Genomic DNA, 12,390 nt, shown 5'->3' with positions numbered 1-12,390 from the left:
CCTATTTTGTGTTGCCATCTGATTATTTCTAAATTTTAGAAGGTAAAGCTGTAAAAAAAGAACAACCATCCACAAAAATGACTTCTTTCAACAGGGAAGTTTGGTTAAGACTTGCTAAAGGGTCTTTAGTTGATTCTGAAGAGAAACTCTGGGAACTGTCCACGAGTGGAGCTAGTGCCATTCCCGGATTCATTGCTGGAATTAAACGTAAATACAACATTATCGCATGTGTATGTGGATGTATTATACTTAGCAAATTTAGACTGAGGGCTCTTGATTATTACCACCAATGTGTGGACTTTGAATGGCAAAATCCGAACAGGTTGACTAAACATAACTCGATATGACCCTTCGGTTGGTCCAGAATCAGGCATTCCAACTGAAATCTCTGGCTTAACAATCCATTCTCCAGTGTTAACAGAAACCTCAAGATGTTGCAGGGCCGGCTCACCAAACAGACTGATTCCACACATACTAATTCTTTTATTCACAGTGAAATCAAGTGCGTCCGGAGCGCCTTTATAAGACCAATTTTGCATTGTACGACCCTGGCCAAGTCGGTTTAAGGACATCATTGTTGGGTACATGATCCGCTTGGTAAATGGAAATGGAATCCGTTTGATGATGTCAGCTGCGTGAATACCGTGTGGTAAGATTGTCAGGTACGATATATCGCGAATTTGATCCAAAGTTAAGAGTCCAGAAAATATGCAGTGAGTGGCAAATTCCTGGCTTGTCATACAGGGAAACCTGATAAGATAAATAACATCCCCGAGAACTTTCTTCCAGGATTCGGGCCCTTCCGTCATCTTTCTTCTTAGAACTTTACTTTTGCACCATCTTAGCACTGCCAAGAAAAGATTGATCTCAGCGACCTGCAATCTATCTTCCTGCAAGATAACTTTGAGTGTGTTCAGGTCCAGGTATAAGAATGACTCCATTTCGACCACTTGCGTTATGACTGGTTGGATGAATTCTAGACATCTTTCTGTGAGTCCTTCTTCATCCAGTTTTACCGACTGCTGCAACACGGCCAAGACGTTTTCCTTTGTTAAGGTCTTCGCCAAGTACTCGCAGCAGCGATTTGTCAACGAGGGAATCATGTATTTCTTCGACAAGTAAAGAATGTTAAAAGAATTGTCCCAATTTAAAAAAACTTCATCGGTATAGATAAACTTGAAAAATTCTAGCAAGCAGTCTGTATTTTCGCAGTCCACTACTTCAATCTCCGTGTCTGCCTCTGCTATTGGCCCATAGAACATGGCAAAAAACACAGAACTGCTTGCCGCCAGGACAAATTTATGTGCAGGTACACGACTGGGCGAGAGTTTGTTGTCATCTTTCACAACAAATATAACATCACTCATCAAGTCGTTGTTATATAAATGAGCTACACGATCCTTGATCGTTAACTTTGTCGCTTGCCAGTCAAAATCGAAATTATTGAGAAAATTATAAGCAACAGCTTGGCCACTCTTCCTTAACATACTAAATCTGACAGAATCCGAATTCAATTATATTCAAGTACTTACATACCGTTTATCATAACGTCATTTTTAAGCATTTGTCTACACAGTCGAGAAGAAGAGTTTGCGTTGCCTGAAATTTCATCGTCAAGTTGAACTATATTTAAATGCTTCACTCATTAGCATGTTAAGCAATGGAAATCCAGTACCATTTGACACAAACCACACGTATATCACGCGCGTAGAATTGACAGCCTTAAAGCGGTTGTCACACCCTCAGGCTTAGCAAATCTTGCTTTTAATAATGCTGAGCTATGCAAATCGGAGCTTACAACATAACACAATGGCATTATCGATTTGGCTTGAAAAACTGCTACTTACCTTGTTGACAAGGTAACAGTCAGTTTTGGAGCAACCCAGGAGGCACCATACCTATGCCTTGGTATAGAACAATATATGGATACGGGTCTGTTGTTTAGTCCTCGACGGTGCACATAGAGAGCTGTAAACTACTTGATGTGTACAAGAGGACCGTTTAAGTTGCAAATTTGAGACTCAAGCTTATGTATATTGCTGGGAAACATAGTAATTATTTGTTTCCGTTCCTTCGCTTATTCCTCTCCCCCTCTCTCAAGAAATAGGGAAAAAAACATCTCTGATTCATATGTAACTATATTGGTAGTTCCTTTGAGAAACCCCCTCGTCGTAGTACAAATGTACGGCAATCTTGATAGATGCAAGTTCTACAGTCAAGTTGTTCAGTGTATTTGTCAATAAACCAATTTTGCTGCCTATTCTGTCGCTTCAAAAATTCACATTCAAGTATGTAGATTGGCAAGAATTAAATTGTCTTCGATGGCTGACTTGCAACATCAATTTCCTGCACAATGTTTATGAAGGGTGTGAATTGCTGCACGAAATTTCTTGAGATGCTTCTATTAGACCTCGTTACAATAAACATTATAATCAAAATAAACATAATTTTGAAAAATTGAACAGTCAGAAGATTTTCATAAGGTCTTCACATCCATGGAAAAACAAGTTCAGTCTAAAAAGTTTACTCGCGATAAGTTTAGTCGTTTTTAAGAACTTTTTTGTAAATTTCTTGAAGTACTAAAATGAAGTTACTTCGAGAACCTAAGGTGCACAATTTGCGTAACCTGTTTTCGGTGTTACGAGTGATTCCTACAAAGCCAAAAAGCATTGAACAGGTATATAGTGCAATTGATCATTGTGAAAGTTGTGAAAAATACCTAACCGAAAAACAACAGCAACATATTTTATTCTTACCTGTTAGAAAATCTAAACAATGAAATCTAAACGTCCTTCCTTTAACTCTTTCCTCGCCCGCTTTATTGATTCTCTAATGCAGAGGAAGAACTTATTACTGCATAGAATTTTTCTGAACCATCAACCAGAGGCAAACGTGGTAAAAATAAATAATGGCTTCTTGTAAGCTACTTGCATGGACCCAGTTTCTTACAGTTTTCTATGTCGATGCTACTATTTACATTACAATATAGTCAAGAGTTGAATCTATATCTGCAAATCTGGACTAAAATTTGTAAAAATTTTCACCATGACAGTTAAATACACGATTCAGTCGCGAAAATTTGAAATGTGAATAATTCTCTGATCCGCAAAATTTTTATCTTCACATTTGGCAAAAAGGATCATAGAATTCGAATCTTAATGTTGAAGTTTTGTCACCGCTTGCTGATTCCCGAATTCCTGCTATATTGCCCTTTTTCGCCATCAACTCCCAAGCGGAGAAAAACCAATGCATTGCGTCCTCTGTTTGAAAATAACCTGCCTCTATTTCATCCCTGTGTCTAGTCTATAAAGATAGCTGGAATCGTCTAGTCAGGCAACAAGTCAAGGTGAGAAAGGAGAGAAAAATGGACTCTGTTTTTGTGCCTGGTGCTCTTGGATTAATTGGAGAGTTAGACAGTAAGATAAGAATAAATTTTTAATTGATTTTAAATTTGTAATTTTAATTGAGAATACAACTAATTAAGTTCACTTGAGAGTTCAAGTTCGAATGTAGTAGTCTTGTCCTTAGTTAACGTGATTTGGCCTTTAACAGCTGACCCCCTCATCACTCATAACTTATAGCCTTATTGGAGCATGTTGTTCCGGGGGGGGGGGTGTGTGGCGGGATGGCACATTTGTCACCGCTTGCTAAGCCTACATAATAACCGGGTAAACTGTTTAGCTGTTCATGGTAGGCCATCATAGTCTCTCTCTATTGATGGGCCAGACTGGAAAGAGCACCAGAGACACACCTGAGATCGTGACGATCACAGAAATTTGCTGCACTTGCTTGGGGAGATTTTGCCTTTTTCACACTTTATTTTAGGGGATAATTTAGGTCTGACTAACTGGTTCTGAACTGCTATCGTCATGTTTGTTAGTTTATTTTTCTTAGGAAAAAAGTTATCATGCAACTGAACTAGATGCTCATTCTATTTCCATTAAATCCATTTTACAGATGATCTGTGTATCACACTTAAAACCAATTTCCACACCAGACTTTTGACAAAGAGCGTCTGGTGACCCTGTGTTCTTCTCAAAAAGTTCCAGACATTCTAGTCCAATGGATGGGTTGAAGGCAATTTTTGAAAATTTCTGTATAGGTTTGATTAGGAATAAATGTGCTACAAATAACTATAACATATTTAGATTAATTAATACATCTTTTTTCCCAAATGTATAGTTTTTAGCATATTCCAGCTTTTGCAGATTTTTAACAGATTTTATTATCTGAACCTAAGAATATATTTTATTAATCAATCTATTCAAACAAAGATAGCGCCTCATCTTTAAGCTTGTTTGAACATTATACTTAAAGCTTATTTAAGGCAAACAGAAACAAAAACATCCACACCTCCCTTTAGAATTGAATAATTTGTCCCAGATATCTTTTTCTGGAATGTACCAATGATTATTCACTAGTTTTATTGTTTCAATAGGTAACTCTTTCCCAGCTCAATTTCTAATGGTTAAATAATAGCACTTGAAGTACACAATGCTCTTGCTTGTTATCTGTTCTCAGAAAGGTTGAGAACACACTCTTCAGGCCTTCCTGGGAATAAATTAGCACAAGTGTTGAATTTTGCACCCCTAGACTGTTTTAGGCATGTGATGGAGTGCTATTGGTGTTTTGTTTTATTTCTACAAAGGTTTTTATACATAGTATATGCAGCCTTAAAAACCTGCATTCTTTAGTCATTTCTTCAGTTTTCACACAACTTTAACAATGAATATCTCTGGTGGCATAACAATAAAGGAAAGCTTATGAATATAGCCAGAGATCTTTACTGAAATTGATGCTCACAATAGATGCAGTTCCCGGCAATCCCTCTTGCCACCAACAATGGTGGCAGTCTTCATGAAACCCTTTAAAAATGTTAATATTTTGGCCGCAAGTTTCAAAAATGTCTCATCAAAAGGAATATGAAAACACTTATGAAAACGGCACAATTTGAAAAAGGTACGATTTGAAAACAGGACGATTTGAAAAGGGCATGATTTGAAATTGACACGATTTGAGAACGGCACGATTTGAAAACGACACAAAACGTTTCATTGCAAATGTTTGAAACAGAACAATTCTATTGCAGATTTCCCTCTCTTTGAATCCAGAGAGCCATCATTCTGTTTCCAAATGTAACCCTTAACAATTTCATGCCTTTGTTACAACTTGCCGTTTTCCAAATTTTTACGTTTTCATATGAAAACATTGAATATTTTTTTGAAAAACGGGACATCCTCGTCGGACCAATATGCCATTTTGCTCAAGCCCTTCTGGAGAGGGTTGTTTAATGCTGTGTTGCACTCCGCTAACCCAGCTGATGGTAGGAACTTGATACTGAAATCACCAGCGTAAAAGCAATAGCGTACAGAAAGCGAGCTTTCCAGCATTGGGCCATTGGCAAAGGCTTTCACATAAAAACTGCAGCTTCTTAGAATGATGGATGTCTGAAGATCTGATGCACCAAATCTTTGTTACATATTTCTTATTATCATGGACTTAAATAGTATAGCCTAAAATGTCACCGATGCCCAATTTCAGGAATATGGCAAACTCCTTTGTGACCCGTTTACTTTTCTTGCAGAAGACACCAAATTTACGAGTGTAGATCAGAAGATATACGGCACAAATCTTGTCAATACTGGAAGCCTTTTGCTTAAAAATCCAACTTAATTTTTCATTTGAAAATGGTATTTTAGAAACATATGCATGATGACACAGGTATATGATAAAATACGACTTAGATTTTATGAGCACTAGCCCAGAAGATGATTGCAAATTGTCATATAATAATGGTTTCAAAAGCCTTACATGTAAGAATGAAATTTACCAGACCACTACTAGCCCAATGCTACGGTCATTTGGTCGGTGTTTGATTGCATTCAAGTGTCCTCACAACAGCTCTTCAAAATGGTTACAATGACCCAGTAATGTCGACAAGACCGGTAAAACACATCAAAATAAGAAAAGCAAAACAATGTCTTGTTTTTTCTCACCTTTTTAGTTTCCAGTGCTTTGGTTCAAAAACAACAAATGATTACAAAAATAGGCATGCGATTAAACACACTCCTTGGTGTGGGGAGGCATGTACCTTGTGTGAGTGCGATTGCACGTCTTTCCCAGGAAGGCCTGCTCTTGGTTTCCTAGTTAATGGTCCCTGCCCTCTCTTAATAATTGTTCAAAAGTTTTTATGACCCCTTCTATATGCTAAGAACCCCCCTGTTTATTAATGTTTGCGTCATTGGCCTTAAAAGTTGACCAGGTATAAATCATTCAGTCTGTCATCACTTCAAAATCCACTTATAGTATGTTGTAAAACAATAATGTCTGCAGTTATTGTATTTCGTTTTCTCTATAACACAAATTTCTGCAGTCATTAATTTATTTTTCACCTGCTTTTTGCATCTTTATCCTTCTTTTTCTGCCCTCTTTTTATTGTTTACCTATGTATGACATTTGCAACTATACAAGAAAATGAAACTCTTTTGATCCTTTGAAATATATCACAATAAATTATATCCAAAGGACAGAATTTCCAAAAGATTAGTCGGCCAAGAAATAGTAAAACTTGTTTTTGAATGTGTTCTGGTTTTCCTTATCTATTGATTGCAAAATGATGAGAGTTTGTGGAGAATACTTGTTTGTAATATTTTGGTTTTAGTTGGACCTTGAACTTACTTGGTGTATCTATAAGCTAAATGTCTGTTTCTTTGGCCTTAAAAAGGTAGCGATCTTAGCTTACTTGAAAAAATCCGGTTGCAAACAGGGAACAAAATGATTTTTGATCCACAAAGTCCTCCAAGGTACGAACTGGATATCACTGGAAGAGTTTATGGGGTTTTGCAATACTGTTGTCCTGGCAATGTAGACGATCATTCAGTTGGATGGTCAGTCAGGCAGGGGTGTCCCCAAATGGGGGTGTAGGGGGTGTGGTACCCCCAATAAGTTGTCAGTCAGCCCATTAAGGACTTTAGCTGGGTAAAAAAGCAATTTTTGTACTCACCCTGTAGCCTTTTTGCAACAATTGTAATGTATTAACATTTCTGTAGTGGCTGAACTTTCAAAGTATGGCAATAAAGTATGAACTTTGAAAAAGAACCGCATAAAAGGAGCATAACAGTGTATTTATATTTTGACCACACCCTTAATGAATGAGACACGCCTTTTTTGTTGGCAAAAAGCACTACTTTAATCCTCCAAAAAATTTTTTGGCTTCGCCCCTGCACAACTTTCATGTTTATTTCAGTACTATCACAACAAAATAAATTGGTCATTGGATGCCTATTGTATTACTTCCAAATCAGTACACTATTGAAAAGGAAAGAAAATACTGTTTAACAACTATTTTTTGGGGGGGGGGCACCAGCGGCCTTGTAGTTGGTACCTTACAGAACAAGTGACTTACATTTAAAAACATAAAACAGGACATTTAGGGGCAATATTCAAAATAGCCATTTTTGTAATATCACTAGTGAAACCAGTGGCACTGTGGAGTAACAAAACTTTGATTATCTAACAAATCTCATATAGCAAAAATCTGAATCTGAATTCGTTTTTTAACCTCTTGAAAAGAAAAAGTCTTCACAAATATCTCAAACAAAGTTCATGGCTCATCCAACAAGATTCAATTAGGATGATGCTAGGATGGTGCCAGGGGACACTTTAAATGCATTAATAACCATAGCCAGAAATCAAAGACAACTAACATTCTGAGAGGAATACTGTTCCCTCAATTTAAAATGGTTTTGTATCTGGATAATTTAATCTTCTGCTGAATATTACATCTATTGGAAATTCAAATTTTGCATCTTATATGTATTGTGGGATATGATGGGATGCAGGAAGCATTTGAAAATGGAAAATCATATTGCAACTGGGGAGCACTCCCTTATTCCCATCAATCGATTTGTTTAGCCACACCCATTTTGCATTTACTCCTATTAGCATGTAATGAATAGTTGACCAACAAATATCATGTTGAATATGATCGAATGCTTTTTAATGGGATCTTATCAGAATAAAGCGCCTTATTGCTTAATATTGGTATTTTCTTGTAACTATTTAAATTATAATATTGCTTAAAATTCCAAGAAGGATCTTTGAAGATTTCCAAGAAGGTTCTTTGAACTATTCGAAACAATACATTTATAAGTTGACTCACAAGGATTCTTTGGTCTTGTCACAGTGAAGGGAAAACCTGCTGTTACTTATTAGCATTTAAAATTTACGCAATAACTGGCATAATCTAAAGGGACATGCCTTGAAATTTCCTTATCTTTATATGAATGTTTTTTCTTTTTAGAAAAATTGCTTGTTGTTATGAGAGATGGCAGAACATTAATTGGCATTTTGAGAAGTGTGGATCAGTTTTGTAAGTTGTTTAATTGCTAATAGATGAATAACAATTTCTTTTCAAGGATAAAAATTTCTTGTAGAACTTGTGACTTTCTCATGGAGATGCATATTTATACAATTCCTAAAAACTAAAGAAATATTATATCTCTAAAATTACTCACTGCCTAGCTTACCAAGGAGTGTGCTTGCCACCATTCCCTACTATCTTTAAGTACTCAGCTAGCGAATAGCCTTTAAATTAAGGGGTCATTTGCACTCAGGGGTGCAAATGAGGGGGTGTGGGGGGGGTGTCACACCCGGTTCCAGTTGAAAGTTGACAGCAATAAAGTCGGTCCCGATCTAGCCATCTGCTTAGTATTTCTGTCTACCATGCTGATACCATGCTGTATTGCAGTAAAGTAAGGCATATAGTGGGCGCATTTTCTAGGAAGGGCTAATCACCGAAAAATGACAGGGGACAGAATCGGTCCAGTCCGGTCCCAACCAGCGCTGCTTTGGAAAAAAACTCTAGCTGCCACCGACAACAATAACTTTTCGCCATATGTACATGCTTTATCTTGTTTCCGTGCTGTGCGCAGCGTTGGATGCGTAAATTTCAGGGGGAATGCGAGAGCAGCAGTCACATTCCCTCAATAGTATCTCAATTGGAAATTTCAGGTAAAATCCGCTTGGTGGAAGAAACGCTTTAGGTATTTCAGAGACCTTCCTGTCATAATATCAATAAAGGATCAAGCAAAGGTAGTTGCTCCGTTGGTTGAATTAAATATGATATTCTTGTTGGCATTAAATCTAAAAATCCAGGCCTTCTTTAGGTAAAATTGTGCCTTATTTCAATTTCCCCTTAAGTTTCTCGAACTGCAATTCACAATGAAATCCAGATTTTTTTGAACATTCAAAAGGCATGCTAAGATGGAAAGAGTGATCTAAATTGACAACCAGCCTTGCTTGTTAAGTAACTGACAACATGGTATTTTTCAAGACCATAGCGAAATTGTACCAGTTGTTTCTAACTGCTGTTCAATTTGTTTGCAAGAAAAAATTTTCAATAGGGTTAGGAGGACTGCTTTAGTTAAATTTGCTTAAAAAGTGCATTTTCCAGGGAACTGGAAGCATCAAAATTCGAAAATTTTCTCCTTCGGCGGCAACCATGGTGCTGCCTTGGGTAGTAACTATATCCTTTACCCGTTCCGATATAGAGATTTGACAAAACTATTAGGAAAGTCTGTTATTATCATATAAAAATATGTGTGGCGAATTATATACAGAGTTAGATTCACAAAATATATTGCAGAGGTTCGTGACAGCAACTATATAATTTCAGGCAATCGTATTTCAATCAGGTAAATTTGTTATCCCCGACAATATCTATATCGCAAAAATCTGTCTGTCGTGGCGAAAACTCGGTCCCTTCAAAGAACACCTCCCTAAAAAAATTTGCATTTGCGCCCCTGTTTGCACTCTTTGTTTTCAGCTTTTAAGCTATTGGTCTTCCCCAACATAACTTTCAAAATCATGGGGCAAAACCATATCCATGAAATAATCATTGGTTGATGCACCCCTTTTCCTAATGAAAATGTTAGAAGGAATGTAAAAGAACATTTCTTGCTCTAAATGCCCATCAAATTTGCAAGTTCTGAGAACCCACAATATTTTTAAGAAATGTTTAACAAATTTTTCAATTGAAAATGTCTGCTCTGCATAGGCCTCCTTCCTCTGTCCCATATGTTTGTTCCAGGATGTATACATGGAGAATTTCTCCTCGAGGCTCATTATTCACTTATTATTCTTTAATTTTAGCAAATCTACTGCTGCAAGAAACCATTGAAAGGATTCATGTTGGGAAGGAATATGGAGATATACACAGGGGCATTTATCTTGTTAGAGGAGAAAATATTGTTTTGCTAGGAGAAATTGTAAGTTTTTGGAAATTTTTTCAAGGCTGCAAAATGAAGCTGAAAATTTCAGTTAATTTTAATGCCATTGTGAATTATACTTTCTACTGTGGTCAGTATATATTTTCTTAGAACAACGGATAATGCACCTGAGGCAATTTTCTTACTGGCAGTGGCAGTATTGATTACTGATCGAGAGTTCCATGGATTAGTCCCCTATGGCCAGAGCAAAAAACATGCTTTGGATGCGATATGATTGCTGCAGGGGATGTGCAAATGTATATTTGACTTGTACTTTTAGAGAGCCTTTTTGTTTGAACAATAGAAAATAGACGGCAATAAAATTGAATGTGATGAAATCCGAATATAAACTCCATCGGGAGAAAATTGTCATTTTTCATTACTGCACAATTTATCATTACACTGAAACCTCTAATAACAGTGACCTCTGTGCAATGGCCACTTCCAGATCTGCGGCCAATGGAGAGAGTCCCTACCGAATTTATGGTCAAACTCTAAAAAAAATCCTCCGCACAACGGCCACCTCCAATCAACTGTAAAACAGCCACTTGGAAGTGCCTCAATGCCTTATTTTACTTCCAATTACGGTCAAGCAGGTAACCCTTTGTAATGGAATGAAAGAAATGCAAAAATCGTTTTAGCATCTTCCATTTTATTATCGCAACGCAACAACCTTCACTGTGCTTCTCTAATTATTCCAATTTGGTTTTGTTCTCGACAGGATGATGAAAAAGAAGTTAAGTCTCCCTTGCGTGAAGTTTCAGTAAAAGCAATATTAGAAGCCCAAAATGAGGAACAGAATTTGAAGGAGGAAAAAGAAAAAGCTAAAAACAGGGCGCGTTTAGACAGAGGACTTGCACCTTATATGCCAGACATGGGCCTTGATGATTACTCATAGAGTTCATGGCCGCAAAATTGTTGGGTTATTCTTTCTGCTCCTAATAAGGTGCCGCTTCATGGGTTTGTAACTTCATAGACGTATGCAATGCGTGTGTGCAATGACACCGTCATCTTTTCTATGTCGTTGCTGTTTTCTGATGCACTTCTTGGTCACTGATGGAGCATTTTGCCTTTACGAGGCAGGCAAGCTAAATAGACACAGACAATTTGAAATAATTGTATTTCATTGAATGGTTGATACCATTATAAATCGTTTATCTTGAGCAATCATGCATTCAGTGGCGTTGTTCTTCATAAACATCAGTATCATACTAGATAATTTATTGGGGATACGACCTGAAACGGCTATTGTCTTTCCTTTTGTTTGTCGCTCAAAGTTTAAATCCAATCAGAAAAAAGTGTATTAATAGAGAGTGCGCAGTTGCTCCCAATATAAATTCAAAAACGTGGACAGCGAAATCCACAAAAATGTGGATAGAGAAGATACCATTCTCAATAATAAGGATGAAAAAGAATTAAAATGGCACTGATTGGTCAACCTCAACAGCCATGCGCTCGTGTTTCTGATTGGCCTATTTCGATCCACAACTGGGTATATATATTACCTAGCGTAGAGTTTTTGATCTATGTTCTGACGTTTTAAACTCTGAAGAGTGTCAGACGAAATCTTTAGTTTACTAAATGTTTGCTTTTTTTCAAAGCCATTTTCAAGCTTTGTACCACCAAAAGATTGTTTTAAAGATGATCTGCAGAACATCGCATATATCACTAGGATGAGATGCATGAAATATAAAGCAAACGGTTAAATGTTTAATGCAGAGATGTCTTAAAAAGCACAAAATGTGATATTTTTCTGAAAGCACGAGTGTAAAAATTGAGACATCTTTTACATAAAGAAATTAGCGAAAATTATAATGTTAACAAAAATTATTGTATTGAGGATAAATGCTAAAAACCCCGATCATCTGTAAAATGTTGAAAGAAACTATCGATGGTATATCTGAATGTTAAAGCAAGATTAAGGAAATTGAAGATATGAAATGCACAGTATAAAAAAAATTCAATTAAGATAAAATATATCCTTTTTAATTTGTTTCGATGTTCAATTCTGGTATAACTTTCGTACGAAATAGAGGGACTTGTAGAAATGCTATATAAATTTTCCTGGGAAACGTTTTAAAGCACAGACGGAAATTGAGCATTTTTCCTGGGAAGGGGGGGG

The 12,390-nt window shown here is 36.8% G+C and overlaps 2 protein-coding genes across 2 annotated transcripts; one reads left to right on the top strand and one right to left on the bottom strand.

Moving 5' to 3' along the window:
- Positions 1–68: 68 nt before the first annotated feature.
- LOC135684936 (BTB/POZ domain-containing protein 1) lies at positions 69–1,717 on the bottom strand. Its single transcript, XM_065200646.2, has one exon. It carries the CDS (start codon positions 1,485–1,487, stop codon positions 126–128), a length of 1,362 nt encoding a protein of 453 aa, XP_065056718.1. The 5' UTR covers positions 1,488–1,717; the 3' UTR covers positions 69–125.
- Positions 1,718–3,273: 1,556 nt separating this feature from the next.
- Positions 3,274–11,435, top strand: LOC135684939 (U6 snRNA-associated Sm-like protein LSm1). Its single transcript, XM_065200649.2, has 4 exons — positions 3,274–3,416; positions 8,303–8,371; positions 10,153–10,268; positions 10,990–11,435. The coding sequence occupies exons 1-4, from the start codon at positions 3,365–3,367 to the stop codon at positions 11,164–11,166; spliced, it is 414 nt and encodes a 137-aa protein (XP_065056721.2). The 5' UTR covers positions 3,274–3,364; the 3' UTR covers positions 11,167–11,435.
- Positions 11,436–12,390: the final 955 nt, after the last annotated feature.

This window comes from Rhopilema esculentum, chromosome 21 (genome assembly GCF_057945365.1).
Source record: "Rhopilema esculentum isolate cy_ngs chromosome 21, ASM5794536v1, whole genome shotgun sequence".
Taxonomy (NCBI): Eukaryota; Metazoa; Cnidaria; class Scyphozoa; order Rhizostomeae; family Rhizostomatidae; genus Rhopilema; species Rhopilema esculentum.
The sequence above is the reverse complement of the archived record's forward strand: the minus strand, read 5'-3'. Positions and strand labels throughout refer to the sequence as shown.